Consider the following 19663-nt stretch of genomic DNA (forward strand, 5'->3'; position numbering starts at 1 on the left):
TGCCCCCCCCCAAAGTAATGGCACTGGAGAAATTGCTCAGTCTGGGCTAGGAGCCTTTCCCAAGGATCCACTATATACAGCTGGGACTTTGGTCAACTTTGATTAAATTCAGAGGCAGGTGCAGCAGGTCTGGGGTCTACCCAGCTGGCCTACTCCCTGCACACTTGATTTACTATTTATTTATTTATTTATTTATTTATTTATTTATTTATTTATTCTCTCAGGTGCACAGAACTGAGTGGACCATACTCCTCAGTTCTTGGCACAATATATCATCATTGGTCCATGCAAGGCCCTTTAATTTTTTGTTTTGTTTTGTCCCCTTCATCACCCATCCCTGATCCCATCCTCCCCCACTCCACATAGGCACCCACTCGTGTATTTAACGTTGTCCTTCCAATCCACCGATCATGTGTTTCTTTACATATGTGTATCTGTGTAAAATATATGGTATTGTTGTGTGTTTTAATTTACATAAACAGTATTGTACTATAAATCTTGTTCTGTTTCTTTTTTCACTCAACATTATGTTTTTGAGATCCAGCCATATTGCTGTATATAGATCTAATTCATTTTAGTGGTCCATCTCAAACATATATCACATTTTTCCAATCCATTGCCCTGGTGATGGATCCCTAGGTTCACTTCCATTCTTTGCTACCACAACAAGGCTGCAATGGGAAGCTACCTAAATCTCTTTAGGAACTAGGGATGCCTAATTTAGAGAAGAAGCTCAGAGAGGTGCAGTGATTTGATTAGGGTTACAATGTGAGGGTCACACTCATTCCAGACCCAAAGCCAGAATTCCACTAACCACCATGCCTCACCAAAGACCATCCATCTCTGGTCAAAAACAAAATCTTAAGATATAATTAAAAGCAGTATACACGGAGGAAAGGATGGAAGGGAAGAGAACTGTTCAATAGATTAAGAGATAGAAAGTCCTAGAAAAATCTAGCAGATGAGCTGAATCGCTATCATTTTTTATGACGCAGAGGCAGTTACTTTTTTGTGTAGGTATTGTTTCTAGAACCATTTTGCAGAGATGGAAAATGCCACGTCAAAACCTAGACCCCAAATCAAAGACCTTGAGTGCCTAAACTGCAGGAGCGCTAGGGCAGCCGGCATCCTAAGTGGATACATAAGAGTTGACCACGGGGGCAGAAGCAGGAGATGGGGGAAGGGGCAGATTTAAGAAGTGCGTAGTTGCTGAGGAGAGGGGGGCGGGGGAACGATAGCGAGGCTCTTCGATTTTATTTGAGCACATCCTGCTCACTGCGTTTGTTTTTCGTCTTGTTTTTTGGTCTTCAGAACCACTGGTACTTTTCCCATTGGATAAACGTTTTAAGAGTGAGGGAGAGGGGCTTCTTCCCCTAGCTTTCCTCGCAACCAATCGTTTGGCAGTTTTCCTCTCTTCGCCGGGGTAGCTAGCCCGCTGATTCGCGGGTTTGAGGAGAGCCAATCGAAAAGTGATGATGTGTAGTGTTGGCAAGCAGATTGCGTGAGAGCGGGCAGGGGTCGCAGGAACGCGAGCGCCGCCGCGGCGGCCGGCAGCCAATGATGAGGCAGGCAGGCTCCTTGCGTCAGGCATTGGGCGGGGCCTCGCGATTGGCGCGGAGGGAGTAGGGCAAGCGCTGTGGGAGGGAACGCCAGAGCGAGGCGGTGAGCGGAGCTGGTCGCGTGAGGCGCAGCGGCTGCACTTGAGGTGTAACTGGTAGCGGCGGCCGGCCAAGAGCAAAGGAGCTAGTGCTATCTCCTGAGCTTGTGAGCGCGGTCACCATGGACCGCCCGGATGAGGGGCCTCCGGCCAAGACCCGCCGCCTCAGCGGCTCGGAGCCCCCTCAGCGCGATCCGCCGCCGCCGCCTCCCCCGCCGCCGCCACCGCCGCTCCTGCGACTGCCTCTCCCTCCACCCCAGCAGCGCCCGAGGCTCCGCGAGGAAACCGAGGCGGCACAGGTGCTGGCTGATATGAGGAGGGTGGGACTGGGCCCCGCGCTGCCCCCACCGCCACCCTATGTCATTCTTGAGGAGGGGGGGATCCGCGCGTACTTCACCCTGGGTGCTGGTGGTCCCGGCTGGGATCCTGCGATCGAGTCTGGGTATGGGGAGTCGCCCCCTCCCACAGGGAGCCTGGAAACACTCCCCCCTTCCGAAGCCTCTGGGGGGAGCCTGGAAATTGACTTTCAGGTTGCAGAGCCCAGCAGCCTTGCAGGAGAGAAGGCCCTAGAAACCTGTAGCTCAGGGGGGTGGGGGCCCCAGATGTTAGTCGGTCCAAAGAGGAAGGAGGAGGCTGTCATCATAGTGGAAGATGAGGATGAGGATGAAAAGGAAAGTGTGAGGAGGAGGAGGAGGAGGCGGCGGCGGAGGAAGCAGAGGAAGGTGAAGGAAAGCAAAGAGAGAAATGCTGAGAGGATGGAAAGCATCCTGCAGGCACTGGAGAGCATTCAAATGGACCTGGAGGCAGTGAACATCAAGGCAGGCAAGGCCTTCCTGCGTCTCAAGCGCAAGTTCATTCAGATGCGAAGACCCTTCCTGGAGCGCAGAGACCTGATCATTCAGCACATCCCAGGCTTCTGGGTCAAAGCAGTATCCTTCTCATCGATACTCATGGGCCAGAAACCCATGACAGAAAAGGAGACGTGGGGGAGGGACAGAAAGGGTGAAGGGATGTCGGGGAGGGCCAAAGATGGGGGTGAGCCCCCTATCGGAAGACTGACTAGATTGGGTACAAGAGGGATGGAAGGAGGAGGGCAAAACAGCAGAGAAGCTGGACTGGAGATGTTGGGGGGAGCACACAATAAAAACTGGACCACATATGGGAAGAATGGGGGAAGAAGAGAAGCATAACATTAAAAAAAAATGGATCACAAACAGTGAAAGGGGGAGGGTAACAGGGGAGCACAGCAGAAAAATTGGACCAGAGATGGTGAAAGGAGAAGGGGAGGGGCATACAGAAGATGAACTGACTCAGACAGTGAAGAGGGAGGAGAAAGGCAGAGAAACTGCCCAGAGAGGATGTTTAAGGCACAGAGGGCTCTGCAAGCCTTGTTGTATACTTAGACACTAGGAGACCTCAATCCTAGCTGGAGTTGGGAGGGGATGGAGGAGAGGGCATTTGGGAGGGGCTGGAGCCTCTGAAAGGCCAGGAGAGAATTACCTGGGTATGGAGATCAAGGGGTTAAATGAAGGAAAAGGGAGAATAGGAAGAATCCCATTCACTGTTCCTGATTGTTAAGCTCATCCCTGGGGAACACATATACATGTAACATGTTAGGAACATGTAGGTTTAACATCTTAACAGAATTACATGGAGACAGACCCCTGGCATCCTGATATAAATATCATGTGATCACAGGCCCTCAGCACACTGGCATACAGTATCATGTAGTCACAAGATTTCAGCACCCAGACAGTGTTATGTAGCCATAGCTTCTCGCACACAGACATATAGCATCACTTGAACACAGACTCTAAGAGCCATTCACACAACATCATGTGGATGCAGACCCTTGACACCCACTTAGAGGCCCTCAGTAACCGGATACATCATCACTTGGGGCTTTCAGCCCCCAGATACATAGTATTTTGTGAACACATACCCTCAGCATCCAGAGATATCACATGGACATAGATCCTCAGCACCCAGACACATAGCAAATATGAACCATGGCAGGGCTACCTAACACAGGTTTAACATTACATAAACACAGGGTCTCATCACATAAATTGTATCATGGGAATAAAAGTATGCTTTTATAAAGTATGCTTGCTCTACACATATCACATCAATATAGAAGAAATCCTCCTGCTCCAGCCTCTCTTTTGCTCTGCCCTGCCTGGCCTTCCCTCCCTCCCTCACATTGAACAGTTAATCCTTGACCTAAACTGCTCCACTCATCAGTTCCTCAACCACCCCAGAATTTCAATCTTGATCAACCAACGAGATGAAGACATTTTCCGCTACTTGACCAATCTTCAGGTCAGGCCAAAGAGGAACACCAAGGAATCTGGTCCTTAAAGGTGAGGGGGGGTGTGGGAGGTACCGTTGGGGGAAAAGATTCCACCATTGCCACCACCCTGAGCAGGTACAGGATCTCAGACATATCTCCATGGGCTACAAAATGAAGCTATACTTCCAGACAAACCCTTACTTTACAAACATGGTGATCGTCAAGGAGTTCCAGCGCAACCGCTCGGGTAAGTGGTGGTCCCAAGGTAAATCCATGTCCCCCTGTCTGTCCTTATACAGTCCTGTTTCTATGGCCTCCTCTTCCCATAGGCCGGCTGGTATCTCACTCCACCCCTATTCGCTGGCACCGGGGCCAGGAACCCCAGGCCCACAATCGCAGGAACCAGGACACCAGCCACAGCTTCTTCAGCTGGTTCTCAAACCACAGCCTCCCAGAAGCTGACAGAATTGCTGAGGTGAGGACCCTCTTGGCATTTGCAGAGAAGGCTTTGCTAGGCTTTCCCTGGGTGTCTGGGGAATTGGATGTAAGGTCTGGCACTTATACACATGGCTCTGTTCCCCTTCTCTTTCAACAGATTATCAAGAATGACCTGTGGGTTAACCCTCTACGCTACTACATGAGAGAAGGGGGCTACAGGGCAAACAGAAAGAAGCAAGAAGAGAAGGAAAGGTGATGGGGGAATTGGTGGTTGAGAAATGGTTTGTTGGACATGGAGCAAAGACTAGGTTAGTGTTATACAAGATTTATGGAGCTGCAAGGGACCTTGGGGATAATCTAGTGCAATATTTTATAAGTGAAGAATGACTCCCAGAAATGGCCTGAGGGTTACACAGTCAGGGGCAGAAATGGAACTCTTCCTAGCCTAACCTCATTCCTAGGAGCCCTTGTAGCCTACTGCCTTCCCATTTACTTACCATTTTTCAGTGTTTTCCCTGGGTTTATCTCCCACTAACCCCATACTTAGCCTGAAACTTCCCCACAGTAAAGCCAAGGATGAATTTGAGATGGTGATCATGGAAGACGCTAATGACTATTATGCCATGGGAGACGTTCTCAGCGAGATCTCAGACATTGATGAGACCACTGACAATGAGACTATTAATGACATCAAGATTTCTGACTTCATGGAAACCACCGACTACTTCGAGACCACTGACAATGAGATAACTGACATCAATGAGAGCCTATGTGACAGTGAGAGCCCTAACCACATTGAGAACCCCAACAATGAGATCGCTGACAGTAACGAGAGTGCTGATGATGAGACCACTTACAACGAGAGTACTGATGACAATGAGAGCACTGACGACAAAAATGAGAATCCTGAAAACAATGAGAATCCCAACAAGAGTGTTGATAGTGACAACAAGAACCTGGACAGTGACAACCGAGGCATCAGTGGCAACCTTGCCATCAGTGCCAACAACCAGGACAGCAGTGATAGTGACAACGGAGATGAGGGTAGTGATGATGAAGATAATGATGGCAATGAAGGTGACAATGAGGGTAGTGATGATGATGGCAACGAGGGTGACAATGAGGGAAGTGATGATGACGACAGAGACATTGACTACTACAAGAATGATATTAACATCTTTGACAAGGATCAGGATAACAGCTCCAACCAGGATGACTATGAGGATGAGGTAGAGATCATCTCTGAAGACTCAGTGGAAGAAGAAGAGGAGGAGGGCAGTGAGGAAGGTGAGCTAGACTCTTTTCTCTCAGAGAAAGCCTGGAACAGGGTATCCAGCTACTAACACTGTCTTTTCTTCTGAAGGAAAGAAAAGACCTTCTATGCAGCTTTTTAAATAAAGGAAGGTCAGAGAGCATTTATTTATAAATGTAACAAAACCAAACAAAAAAAAGTTCAATTCTAGATGATAGAACTGTTCTAGGTTGTAAAAGAGCAAAAGACAAAAAAAGTAGACAAAAATATAGGGGATAGTGGTGGAAAACTAAAAGTAAACACACACACACACATATGTGGAAAAAAGTGGCAAATACATTACAGTTCAGCACTCTGTACCCAGCTCCCTGGTCTTGTGAGAACTCCCAGGCTTGTTTGGGCAGCTGAAGGTGAAGGGACAGTTTCCTTTGTAAGCTTAGAGGATGGAGCAGCTAATTCTAACTCAAGAGTGGGGAAGAGGGTGGGAGAGCTAGAAAAAGAAGGTGATACTTGAATTGGAAGCTGCATTCCCAATGAAGAGCATTGTGGAGCATTTTCCATGGAATGGATAGTGTGAACAAGGAAGGACCTAGAAGAGTGAAAATGCATGGTTTGTTGGGCAAGGGTTCCAAAATTGTCTCCTGAGAACCGTTTTATCAGTTTTGAAAGTTGGTCCTCACAGAAGGGTTCAGTGGTCATACATGCTTCATACAATAATTTCCTCTTATAGAATCACACATATTAGCACCTTAAAGACTAAGAAAACCTGTGAAAAAAAGACCTATTTCACTTTGCAGATCTCAACATGTTTAAACTTCTTTACCACAGAAGTTATCAAAGAACACATTTTTGGGAAATGAGGAAGGATTGCACAAGGGGGTTTAAGGGAGAGAGAAGTATTTGAGGTAACCTAAGTTTGGTTCTGACCCAGAAGACTGGTAAAGGAGGTATTTGAGCTTGATTCTAAGCAGACAGAAGAGAAGTGTCATTCCTGCCCCCACCTGGTGGAGAGGGAGATAGACTGGGTGAGAAAACCAACCACTCCTACAGATTTTGGCCATGGGCTCCCTGGCAAACATCATTTCAGACAGGGGTGGGTCATCAAGGATAATGGCATTGGATGAGTGAGTGGCCTCAATTTAGATTTATTTTTCAGGTAGGGTAGGGGAACTGAGGGAGTTGTCAGTCCTCTTCTCCCACCTGATGGCAAGTCCAAGAATGGGAGGCAGAGCTGTCTGCCCAACCCTGGGTGGTAGTGGGTGTGGGGAATTGGGCTGAAAAAGACAGACTGGGGCCTGTTTGCACCAGACTGGGGAAAAGAAGTGAGGGAGCTGCCTGGGGATGAATAGGTTTATTCAGCTGAAGTCTGAACTCAGGAAGAGCCAGATTGAGGAATGGGGGGTGAGGGGACAGAAAAAAAGCTACTTTCAGAAATGTATCAATTTTGACAGGACAGGCAGGGAGCCCACCCTGCCTCCATGCCTCCTTCCTACCTCCCCCAACACCCTGTGGGATTGAGTCTGTGGGCGTGTGCTGACACAAACAGAGCTGCTTTTTTCCAAGCAGAGGCGCTTGGAAAGTGGTCCCAGGCCCTCAAAGGCCCTGGCTGTGTCTTCTGTTCCTTTTCAGAGTGACATCTAACTGCCCTGATTTCCTCTTCCTTGCCTCTCTCCCCTGTGCAGGCAGTGAGCAAAGCGAAGACAGCTATGAGGAGGAAAGAAGCTACGAGGAGGAAGGAAGCGAAATCGATTCAGAAGATTCTGACATTGAGGAGGTGCTTCAAGTCCCAAACGCTTGGGCCAACCCGGGAAAGAGGGGGAAAACCGGATAAACATATTACCCTTTTGGGGGGTCTCTTCTCTGTATCCCCCTCCCCCTGTCCTGTTTCCCACCCCCTCAGCTAGGGCCACGCGGCTCCACATTGCACTTCTGGGGGGTGACCGACTTCGTACACGGGTTTAAAGTTTATTTTTATGGTTTAGTAATTGCAGAGTTCTTATTTTGGGAGGGGGGAAGGGAGATTCTCCCCCTTTTTGGCCCTCCTCCTCCCGCAGGCTTCTGTGTGCTGCTAAACGTATTTATTGTGATGCCTTGGTCAGGGCCCCTCTAGCCCCCTTCTCCTTGTTAGTGTTGGCCCCAGCCCCTCTTCCTGTGGAGTGGACACCCTGATCCCAAAGCGGAGAGGGTCCTTGTGGCCTTCATCGCAGCTGTGCAGTAGCCTTGAAGGCTCTGTTGCCACCCTATTCTACCAAGTCTCTCTCTTTCCATCCTTCTCTTCTTCCCTCCTCCCTCACCGTGCCGCTAGCCTGCCTAGGTGTCTATGCAAGGCCGCTTTGCCATTGCGGTATTCCTGTCCCCGCTCCCCCAGAAGTCCCGCCTCTTTTTCCCTGTGAACCCTGATGATCCTAATAAAACTGAGCAAATTCAAAGTGCCGCTTCGAGTCTTTTGTCCGCCCTAGTGTGCAGTCTCTAGCGGCCAGTCTTCCAACAGGCCTGCACGAAGCCTCCTAGCCTACGCAATCGCCTCCAAGATGGTAGTTGCTGGGGGTTCTGCAGACCTGGGGCAAGCTCCTCCAGGCCGCAAAGGCGTTGCGTCAGACCATTGCGGACCATCCTGACCAATCGCAGGGTGAGGTTGAGGAAGCCCCTCCCTGTCGCGGCGGTCGCTTTAGACCCAGCCAGGTAGCAAAGAGCTTCCCACGCCTTTCCTTTGACGCATGCGCAAAGAGATGTTCTGAGCCTGAACTTTAATTTATTCGGTGATTCATCTGTTCATTTCTAGTGCGTCAAGTCTTTCTTGGGGCCTAGTGTTAGCTAGGCGTGGGGAAGCCAGAAGAATCCATTTTTTTTTCTTGTTCTTACGTAGTAAAAAAAAATAAAAGCTACGATATCGGTCCGGATATCACAACACAATCATACAGGAGCTCGCTCTCGTCTTTGGGGTGGGGGGGGGGGTGCAGAATCCCTGTAGCTGGACCCAAGGGAGAAGCAGGAATAAGGAGGGCTGAGGCTGAGGAGTTTCTATACAGACAAAGGCAGAACAAAGGGAATTCATTCTATAGTTGTGCGGTGGGGTGGGGAATCGATGGGGTGAGGAGTCGGGAGTTGGGCATCTGAAAAGCAGGCTTTGCCTGGGAAACCTTGGAAAGACTGAGCTGTATTTAATTTTGGACCTAGTAACTTTATTTCCACGGACACCAGAAATATTTTCCACATTCGTCTGGACTATAATAACTTTTAGACAAATATTCGGGTCGGTATTTTACAATATATCTCCCGAACTTTCTATCTAACGCCTTTATTTTGCAGGAAGGATTCAGATAAGGTCAGATTTGTGTTTCAGAGACAGCCCTCTGCTGGCTGTCAGGAGAATGGATGGGAGGGAGGAAAAAGCTGTGGGGAAGTTGAAGCTATACCTCAGAAGAGAAGGTACCATGGGGATAGATATGGTAGGGTTTTAAATATATATATTTATTTTAATTTCAGAGTAGTTTTATATTTAAAGAATTACTACGAACATAATACAGAAATATCCTGTATACCCCACAGCCAGTTTCCCTGATTATCAACATCCTACTTTATTGTGGTGCATTTATTGCTGTTAATGAACCAGTATCAGCACATTATGATTAGCCGAAGTTCACTCTTTGTTCAAGTTTCCTTAGTTTTAACTCGTTGTCCTTTGTCTCCTCCAGGATCTCATCCAGAGTACCATACTACATTTAATTGTCATGTTTCCTTAAGTTCCTATTGACTGTGACACTTTCTCAGGATTTCCTTGTTTTTGATAATCTGGAGTCATCAATATTTAAGAAGTACTGGTCAGGTATTCTGTAGAATATCCCTTCACTGGAATTTGTCTGATGTTTTTCTCATGATTAAACAAGAGAGAGTGTTAGTTATCTTTTGTCTCTGTGACCAAAGTACCTGACAAGAACAACTAGGGGATGAAAAATTTATTTAGGGCTCACAGTTTCAGAGGTCCAAGTAAATGATTGGCCTACTCCCATTGCTCTGGGCCTGAGATGAGGCAGAACATCATGATGAAAGGGCATGATGGAAGAAAACTTTAGTTCATGGCACCCAGGAAGCAGAGGGGGAGGAGGAGCAGGGACAAGATAAGAGTCCCAGGGCCCATCCCCAGTGACCTACTTACTCCAGCCATGCCCTACTTGCCTACTGTTACCACCCAGTAGTCCATTCCAATTTATTAATCCATCAAATGTATTAATCTACTGATGAAGTTATAGCTCTCATAATCCAATATTTTCATGTCTGAACTTGCTACATTGCCTAACATATGAGCTCTCTGGGGGATATTTCTAGATTCAAACCACAACATGGGAGGAAGACCACAGAAGTAAAATGCTATTCTAATCATATCATATCAAGGGCTTGTATTATCAACATGATTTATTGCTGTTGATGTTAACTTTGATCATATGGCTGAAGTAGTGTCTGTAGGTTTCTTCACTCTAAAGCTAGTCCTTTTTTGTGCTGCTGTAATTTTTGGAAAGAAGCCACTATATGCAGCTAATGTTTAAGGAGTGGGGAGTTATGCTGCATTTCCTCGAGAGGAAAGTATCTAAAGTAATTAGAATTCTTCTGTATGAGAAATCTGTCTATTACACGAGAGCTTTTAAGTTACTGAAATTGCCAGGCTTTAGATATAGAAGGAGAAGGATTGAGAGGAGTCAGGCTGAGTGTCACGTTGCGGTGGAAACTTTGGCAAGGCCCCTGCTCTCTGGGCATGTCTCTTGAAATGGCTGAAATGCCAGATCATGGACATAATTCTCAGTGCTTCTGATAAATGTTTTGGGAAGAGAATGGAGGTTTTAATATCTCTGGTTCTGACCTTGACTCATTTTGTCAGAGCTGGGTAAAAAGGACTGAGGATTAGAAAGGGAGAAACATTTAATCAGGTATGGTGGTGCACACCTGTATTCCCAGCTACTCACAAGGCTAAGACAGGAGGATAGCTTCAGCCTAGGGGTTCAAGACCAGCCTGAGAAACATAGTAAGATTCCATTTCAAAACAAAAAGAAACTACTTTTAAAAGAAGAAAGGGAAAAAACTTGCCCAAGATAATGTAGTACCTCAGGGCTAGAACAAAGAAAAGAGCGCAGAACCTTGAATCAAGGCATCTTTTTTTTTTTTTTTTTTAGAGAGAGAGAGAGGAGAGAGAGAGAAATTTTAATATTTTATTTTTTAGTTCTCAGCGGACACAACATCTTTGTATGTGGTACTGAGGATCGAACTGGGGCCGCACGTATGCCAGGCAAGTGCGCTACTGCTTGAGCCACATCCTCAGCCTGAATCAAGGCATCTTGTGCAGAGTCAAAAGAGACATCTCCCTACACTACCTGGAGCCAGTCCTAATGAGCGCATGTGAAGAGCGAAGGGAGAATGGGAGGCAGCAGGGCAAAGGCCCTGGAGAGGGCCAGGAAGGTGTGAGCCTGGCAAGAGGATCCCAGCCAGTCTGGGAGGTAGCCAGCCTGATTATTCTTGCCTCAGTTTGGTCTACCTCACAATGTGACTCCCTCATCCTCTCTAGAGGGCCTCAGTTTTCCCATATATAATCTAAGGCAAATCATGCTGGGACATCAGTCCAAGAGAAACAACCTAAGTTCCCAAGATAGAATCTAGTTTTGAAGATAGTCACTGAAGTTTAGCCTTCTTCGTGCTCTTCTCTGATTTCTCTCTGCACCCCAGTCAAATTCCCAGCCCCTCAAGTTGATTTATGAGGCTTCTCTTTATCCACCCTGTCAGAGAGGGCCTTTGGTCTGCAGGGACACTCTTCGGAGCCAATAATGAAATTCTAGTATAGTTGTCCAGGGTGCTCATGTCCAGGGCTAAGGCATAAGAATGAAGAAGTAAGAGACCCTCATGAAAAACAGCACCCCTTAAAATTAAGCAAGTAAAAACTCTGAAGGGGCAGATGAGACAGCTCCCATCCCTGAAAAGGGCAAATGCACTTCAGGGACTTTAACTCTTAGCTTATAAGCTATTAAAAGCATGGCATGTGCTTTCTCCCTGTTCTCCCATCTTAACTCAAGGCTCATTGGATATTAAAAGCATTTGTGCTTTCCCCCACTCCCTCCCTCAGTCACTTTCAAATAGTCTTGTGGGCCTTAGAAACCAGGTGCATCATTAAAGCCAGAACACACTCTTCATGACTCTCTAAGGACAAACAACATAAAAGATAAAGCTGTTGAGGACTCACTGAAACAACAAATTTCTAGGCCCTTGAACTTGTTACTTGCATGATTTATGTTTTCTTCCACTCTCCACCCATGTGCTCTCTTAACAGCTGCAACAACTCATCCTATCACAGGGCAAAGAGGTTTATGCAGGATGTGGCACCAACATGAAAAATGTAACATTTGACACCAGATGATGGGCTGACTACCCCTGCTTCATGGTTAAAGTGCTTCCCAGGAGAAGAAGAACAGCTTTTAAAATACACCTAAAACCAATTGACATTCCTCAATTCTAGCTCACCCCCTACTACCCTTTCACATGAATAAAATAAGCTCTTTCTCTTTGTTTTGAGAGGCGCTTGACATTCTCTTGGTCACTGATGTGCCTCCTTTCTGCTCCAGCAAGAAGTCCCAGTGGAGTCTTGTTTCCATTGCAGGTGTGCCTTTATCTGCTTCTTCTGATGGAGGGCAGAAGACACCACCAAGCCCTAAGAGGAGGAGAGGACATTTTTTTGCTTAGAATGACATCTTGTTCCCTGTGCCCTCAGTCCTTAAACTGGACCTCCAAAGGGAAAAAAAAAAAGACTGTTCAAAAAGGTCTTTAGGGACACATCTAGCTCCAAAATGTAGTCTTCTTCTTTAAGGTCCCATTAGCTGGGACCTTAAACAGAAGCCAGGAGGATGAATAGTCACACATCCAACGTGCCCCAGGGCCTGATCCCATGGTGAACTTGTCCTAGTATCCTTCACAGATTATCTACCTCTGAAGCAGAGGGCCCTGTTCCTGAGTATGAGGTTCCCACTGTTTCCTAGGGCCAGACCTTTAAAGTGCCATTCACTTCTGTGAAGAGAATCAGTTTTGGCAGGGACAAAAGTAGATTCAGAAATGTCCCTTATTCTTAGGTGACCAAAAGGGCCAGCACTGGTTCCCTGAAGCGAGGGTGTGAAGGATGATTGGGGAGGAATCCTGTTATTCATTCAGTAAGTACTCATTGACACCTACTGTGTGCCCCATACTAGAATGGGTGACAGGGATATAACAAGAAAACAAGAGAGACCAAATATGTGTCTTTCTGGAGTCTGGGTTCAAGTTCAATGTTTTGTACCTCTTTGGTGATCTAATTAAGCCCATTGATCTTTTCTCAGGAAAAAAATAATACCTCTTTAGTGCCTAAAACAAAATATGTAGAATTACAAAGGAAAACTATTATATTGAAATATAGTTATAAAAATATGGAAAAAGAGCCAGGTGTGGTGGCACACGCCTTTAATTCCAGCAGCTTGGGAGGCTGAAGCTGGAGGATTGCAACTTCAAAGCCAGCCTCAGCAACTTAGTGAGGTCCTGTTCAAAATAAAAATAAGGGGCTGGGGATGTGGCTCAAGTGGTAGCGCGCTCGCCTGGCATGCGTGCGGCCCGGGTTCGATCCTCAGCACCACATACAAACAAAGATGTTGTGTCCGCCAAAAACTGAGAAATAAATATTGAAATTCTCTCTCTCTTAAAAAAAATAAATAAAAATAAAAAGGGTTGGGGATGTGGTTCTGTGGTAGAGTACCCTTGAGTTCAATCCCTGTGTGTGTATGTGTGTGTGTATACACATATAATATATAAAGCAAATATGTGCTAGAGTAATATATGTGCTCCCCATTACTTCATTAAATCATAAGATCTTATGGAGGATCTAATAAATATTGTGATTTTTATTTTTTCACTTTGTAGTACCAGGGATTGAACCTAGAGGTGCTTAAGCACTGAGACACATCCCCAGCCCTTTTTATATTTTATTTTCAGACAGGGTATCACTAAGTTATTTAGGGCCTTGCTAAAGTTGTTGAGGCTAGCTTCAAACCTGTGATCCTCTTGCCTCAGTCTCCTGAGTTACTGGGATTACAGGTGTGCAGCAGCATGCTTGGCTAGTATCATGATTTTAAAAACAGTGATGAGATTATGTATTTCAAGAGATCCACAACATCTAAAACATGATGTAAAAATCTCTGTGATTTCTATTGGGGACAGTCACCAATAATAGTAGTAGTATGGTTAGTTACTTCTTTTTTCCTTTTTGTGATACTGAGCCTTGCACATGCTAGGCAAGGGCTCTACCACTGAGGCACACCACCAGCCCAATTAATCACATTCTTAATTGAGAAAACACTAAATTTTAGTTATTAGAGAGGGAAAGAATAAAGACATAAATTTGTTGCAACCCAAATTTATGGGCTTTTTAAAACTCTATCCCCAGACTCACCTGGAGGTCTGTGAAACTCAAAAACCTACATTAATAGAAGGTTCTTTCCTATCTTTCCTTCCTTCTTAAACAGCTTTCCTTTGGAAGATATAAGCCTGGGTTTTATTCTGGGTAATTGTTGTGTGACTTCAAGGCAATTGGTTTGCCTCTCTAGGCCATAGTCTTCTTTGCCTGAACGTGGGAAAGGCAAGAATTTGGAGAGTATTTAATTATTTATGCCACAGTCAATTAATTTGTGTTCTCATTTAATCATCACAACATTGTGGGAAAAGTAAATATATTCCCATTTCACAGATGGTTAAACCGAGGCTACTAGCGAGGTTGTCACTTGACCAATATCTCTGGAAGTAGTAGGGACCAGTGTGAGATGTCCATATTCCCATAACCACTTCAACCTCCACGAATGGAAGTAGGAATTCTCTCCTAGAGAGACATCTGGTTCAGAAATCCTTGCACGTAGGTGTGGAGCTTTGAGAAATTGGAGTTAAAGTCGCGTCGCTTGGTAAAGCAATGCAAGTGCTAGGTGACTAACGGGAGAGTTCGGTGACTCATGCCTAGCCCGGCTTGGGGCTTCGCGCCTGCGTGTTCGCAGCTACACCCCCGTCCGCCCCCGGCTCCACTAAGTCCTGCCGAATAGACCGGCAAAGGGCAATGACAAGCACTCTCTTCCCGGCCAATCCTCTTAACGGATGGGTTAGACTCGTAAACCAATCAAAGACCCCCGAAGGGGCGGAGTTTTCCTCGGCTTGGATCCCTGCCTGGGGGGTAAAAATAAAGTGTTTCCATTTTCAGCCAATCCCAGGGAAGGCAGAAGGCACTCTTCCAATGGGAGCCGAGGAGCCGTCGGTAGCGGTGGAGGCCTGTGACCCCGCTAGCTCCGGAGCTGGCGGGAGGGAAGCGTCCAGTATATTTGCGAGATCGTGCTGAGGGCCCCTGACATCTCTTCGCGCCTGGCAGCAGCGGTGCCGACGGCTAGAGGTGTCTGGTGAGAAGCCGTAAGGGTGGGGGTGGTGGGGGAAGTGGAGGGGAGAAGAGGCCTGCCCAGAGCGCGTGAGGGGTGGGGCCTGGGCGAGCTTTTACCTGGGCGGCCTCTCAACCCTAGGTCAGCGGGTGGTGGAGGATCCTACGGGTAGCCGAGGGAGGGCGAGTGCCCCTGAGATCCCCAGACGGCGCCCAGGTGAGTACCCTGCGGAGCCCACCGCTGGGCCCACCCTCCGCTGATCCCAGTCCCTTGGGAAATGATTCTGTGTGGGTCTGCCGCTCACGTGATCGTCTGCTTACCTCTCTGTCTCCCTGTCTACCCCCACCCCACTGTTTCTGTCTGTCTCGCCCTCTGAGACATACTAGACAGCCCAGATATAAGAGGCAGAATCCTGCCCCAATCAGTTAAAACTAGCTTTGAAACCTTGGGCTACTTTACTTATCTGGGCCTCAGTTTCATCATCTGTCTAATGGGGCCCTAATAATCTCTATTTGAGATAGTAATGCATGTGCATCACTTTGCCCAGCACCAGGCCCCTAGAAAAAATTCAATAAATAATGACTGTAGTAATTGAAAAGAATATTGTCTCTCTTGGTCTCTGTTTTCTCCTTATCTGTCTCTGACCCTTGCCCATTGGGTCTTTTTTCTGAATGCTTCTGTCTTTCTATTATTTTTCCTTTTTCAGCCTGTCTTTTCCCAGCCTCAAAGAGGTTAGAAGTGCCCTGTTTATAGCAGTGTGCTTGGCCTGAGGGCAGGGTAAAAAATGGAGCCTGGCCTTGAGATGCTCTGGTCTGTGAAGGAGAGAACCCTCTTTGTTTCCTGGCCTATTCTGCTACACAGGTAGAAAGATCACGATTACAGGCACAAACCTGTAATCCCAGAGACTTGGGAGGTTGGGGCAGAAGGATCACAAGTTCAAAGCCAGCCTCAGAAATTTAAGAAGGCTCTAAGCAACTTAGCAAGACCCTGTCTCAGAATAAAAAAAAATAATAATTAAAAAGGGCTGGGGATGTTGCTCAGTGGTGAAGTACCCCTGGGTTCAAACCCCAGTACCCCTCCACACATTAAAAAACCCTTCATCCTACATAACATTAGTCACCACAAGAAGCCTATCCTGGTTACATCTTCATGCATCCCTGGGCAACCTCTTTTCTGTCCTTATCGGGAAGTCCTTCTACCAAGCCTTCTGAAACTCACCTTCAGGCATCAGCAACCCATTCCCCCATTCTCATCCTGGCTTTAGAATACTCCCTTTATTTTCTTGCCATATCTTGGTCTTTCTGAAACCTATTGGACCTACACTCTATAATGTATAATTTGAAATATTTGAAATGCCCCCTTCACTATTCTTAAGTGAAGTGCATACAAAGTAGAATCTGTCTGTACACATAATTCCCTCCCAACCAATATAATGTCCTAATTGTAATATAAGGCAGAAATAAAGAAATAATAGTTTAAAAGGAAACAATATGCATTTCAGTACATACAGGCTAGGATAGGACTCTACTAGAAGACATAATGAAATGGTCTTGCACATAATGATACTTGCACCTGTAAATGTGACAGCTACATGTGTATTGATTGGTGAAACCACAGGTAGGAGGGTGCAGTTTTCCTAAATGGTGAACAATTCTTTATAAACTTCTAAACAAAACAATCTTCCCTCAATTTATAAAGTCATTGAATTTCTGGAAATGTTAATATATATTAAAATCCCTGATCTGTTCCCCCTAACCTCCCTGGCCTTATCTGCTACCACTCCCCCAACTCCTTGCTCTGTTTCACTCATTCTGGTCTCCTTAAAGGAAGATAATTGAACACATTAGGTATGTTTCTACCTTTGGGATTTTGAACTAGGCCTTTCCATGTACCTAGTCACATTTCCATGTACCCCAAGTATCCACAAAGCTCATACCCTTACTTCTTTCAGGCCTCTACTCAGTTGTCACTTTCTCAGTTAGGGTTTACCTTGACCATCCGATCTAAAATTTCAGCTCCCTCCTACCACTAACCCTACTCTATTTTTTCCATAGTATTCTTTATCTTCTTAGGTAATAGTCATGTGTCACTTAACAGTGGTGATACTTTCCAAGAAGTGTGTCGTTAGGCAATTTTGTCATTATGCAAACATAAGAGAGTGTACTTATGCAAACTAACATGGCTATGATGTCCCTAGGTGATGTAATCTTATGGGACCACTGTCATATATATGGTCCTTAGTTTACTATCATTATGCAGCACCTGACTGTATATTATTTACCTCTATTATATTTGTTGTTATTGTCTGACACTAATTTGTAAGCCACAGAAAGACAGCAGTTTTTGTCTTTTTTTGTTCCCTGCTGTATCTGTATTACCTAAAACAATGCTTGGCACATAGTAGGCTCTCTCAATAAATGTTGGACAAATAAATGAATGAATTAACAGATTTTTTATCACTATGATAGTCTGATACAACATTTTAAAGTTGTACAGTATGCAGAACACTTCTTTATTGTGTGGTGTTATCTTGAGTATATCTCTGGTCTGTGCCCACTAAATGTCACTAATGATCTCTTACTTTTGTGACAATCAGAAGTTCCCCCAAGCACTCCTTGACTGTCCACACTGAGAATCACTGTTTTAATGGAGATTTGACTTCCCCCTGAACACTCTGTTCCCCCAGTAGCTCTCATACCCTTCTTACCAGGAGGGTGGGAGGTGATGGTAGGTGTCCTTGCTGCTTATTTCTTATTTTGTGTGTGTGTGTGTGTGTGTTAGTTACTGGGGATTGAATCCAGGGATGCTTTACCACTGAGCCATAACCCCAGTCCTTTTTTTTTTTTTTTTTTTGAGATTACGTCTTGATAAGTTGCTGAGGCTGACCTTGAACTTGCAGTCTTCCTGCCTTAGCCTTCTGAATTGGGTGTCCTTGCTTCTAATTGTCTTTTCCAGACATTTTGTCTTCCTCTTCCTTAATCATTATTTGTTTGTTTGTTTTTACAATTTTTAAACTTACAAATTTTAAAATAATTTCAGAAGAGTTCCCATATATCCTTCACTCAGATCCTCTAAAGGTTAAGAAATTATATAACTATAGTTTATGTATCAAAATTTAGAAAATTATCCAGCTGCTTGGGAGACGGAGGCAGAAGAATTGTGAATTCAAATTCAGCCTCAGCAACTTAGTGAGATGCTAAGAAACTCAGTGAGACCCTGTCTTTAACTAAAATACAAAAATGGGCTGGGGACGTGGCTCAGTGTTTGAATACCCCAGAGTTCAATACTGGTACCAAAAAGAAAAAAAAATAGAAAATTGGGCTGGGAGTGTAGCTCATTGGTGTAGTGCTTGCCTAGCAAGAGTAAGGCCCTGAATTCAATCTCTGATACTACAACAACAAAAAATTAGAAAATTAATATTGGTGCAGTATTACTAATAAAAGTATAGAACTTATTAGACTTCATCAGTTTTTCTACTAATATATTTTTTTTCTTGTAGGATCCAATTCATGATTCATCATTATGTCTCCTTAGGCTCTCCAATCTGGACCAGATCTTTAGTCTTTGTCTTTCATGACTTTGATAACTTTGAAGCATTCTGACCAGTTGTTTTTATAGAATTTAGGTTTGTCTGAAGTTTGATTGTGATTATATTCCAGTTGTGTAATTTTGGCAAGAATACCATAGAGGAGATGTTGGGTCTTGAGTGTGTCATATCAGGAGGCACCTGGTATCTTTTTTTCTTAATCTTAATTTTGTTTCTTTTTGTTTAAGGTAAAGTCTGCCAGGTTTCTCCACTGTAGTTACAGCCATGCACCACATAATGATGTTTTGGTCAATGATGGACATGGATATGACAGTGGTCTCATATGATTCAATTGACTAGTAACGTCATAGTTGTCTTAGTTCGTGTAAGTACATTCTGTGATGTTCACACAACTATAAAATTGCCTGACAATACATTTCTCAGAACACATCTCCATTGTTAAGCAACATATAATTGTATTTTTTTTGCAGTGCTGGGAATGGAACCCAGACCCTTATGCATGCTAGTCCAGTGACCCACACCCTCAGCCATGTACTCTTTGTTCCTCTGTAATTAATAAGTGATCTATGTTGATATTCTTTGAGATTATACAACTATCAGTCACCCTGTTTAAATCTCAAATCAGACTCTCCATCCACTGCCCCTCTGTTATGGTCATGTGTAGACATACATACTTGTCCCCTTCCTCATTCCTAAAAGTTGTTTAGCTATGAACTCACTGTAACTCTCTTTAACACTGCTCAAGTTTGAACTCTGTATGATTTTAATATCCTCATAAATGATCCTTCTAATGATCCTTCTCATCTCTCATTTCTGTGACCAACTCTCCTATAGAGATCCTGCTTTTTGACTGCACCTCAACCACCCATTCTAGCAATGTTACCTTTCTTCTTAGCAGTACCTGTGACTGTGTTTTCTCCATGATTTCATTTTCTAACATCCTACTATCTAACCAGTACTTCCTATCCTTCTAGCTCACTGTCTCTAGTCCCCCAATCCAGCAATCTTTCAACCCCACTGGGACCGAATGTTGACACACTTTTGCTCCCATGTACCTTGTTTAATT

The 19663-nt window shown here is 45.1% G+C and overlaps 1 protein-coding gene and 1 long non-coding RNA gene across 2 annotated transcripts in view; both read left to right on the top strand.

The window, feature by feature from the left end:
• Positions 1-1667: 1667 nt before the first annotated feature.
• Tspyl2 (TSPY like 2) lies at positions 1668-8069 on the top strand. The gene is made up of 7 exons (XM_077106851.1): positions 1668-2586; positions 3902-3979; positions 4086-4197; positions 4280-4425; positions 4546-4640; positions 4954-5675; positions 7323-8069. The coding sequence occupies exons 1-7, from the start codon at positions 1780-1782 to the stop codon at positions 7469-7471; spliced, it is 2109 nt and encodes a 702-aa protein (XP_076962966.1). The 5' UTR covers positions 1668-1779; the 3' UTR covers positions 7472-8069.
• Positions 8070-14927: 6858 nt separating this feature from the next.
• LOC143638816 (uncharacterized) overlaps positions 14928-19663 on the top strand; it is a 70306-nt gene continuing 65570 nt past the window's right edge. Inside the window, exons 1-2 of the long non-coding RNA XR_013154639.1 lie at positions 14928-15074; positions 15192-15266. This is a non-coding gene — a long non-coding RNA (uncharacterized LOC143638816). The remainder of the gene's footprint in view (positions 15075-15191; positions 15267-19663) is intronic.

The sequence above is a fragment of the Callospermophilus lateralis genome, chromosome X, assembly GCF_048772815.1.
Source record: "Callospermophilus lateralis isolate mCalLat2 chromosome X, mCalLat2.hap1, whole genome shotgun sequence".
Lineage (NCBI taxonomy): Eukaryota > Metazoa > Chordata > Mammalia > Rodentia > Sciuridae > Callospermophilus > Callospermophilus lateralis.

What these genes read in the sequence shown, in the direction of transcription:
- Tspyl2 (XM_077106851.1), top strand. Translation starts at nt 1,780, where the DNA reads ATGGACCGCCCGGATGAGGGGCCTCCGGCCAAGACCCGCCGCCTCAGC. An exon ending in GTTCCAGCGCAACCGCTCGG is followed by an intron (nt 4,198 to 4,279) that starts GTAAGTGGTGGT and finishes CTCTTCCCATAG; the next exon opens with GCCGGCTGGTATCTCACTCC. An exon ending in AAGCTGACAGAATTGCTGAG is followed by an intron (nt 4,426 to 4,545) that starts GTGAGGACCCTC and finishes CTCTTTCAACAG; the next exon opens with ATTATCAAGAATGACCTGTG.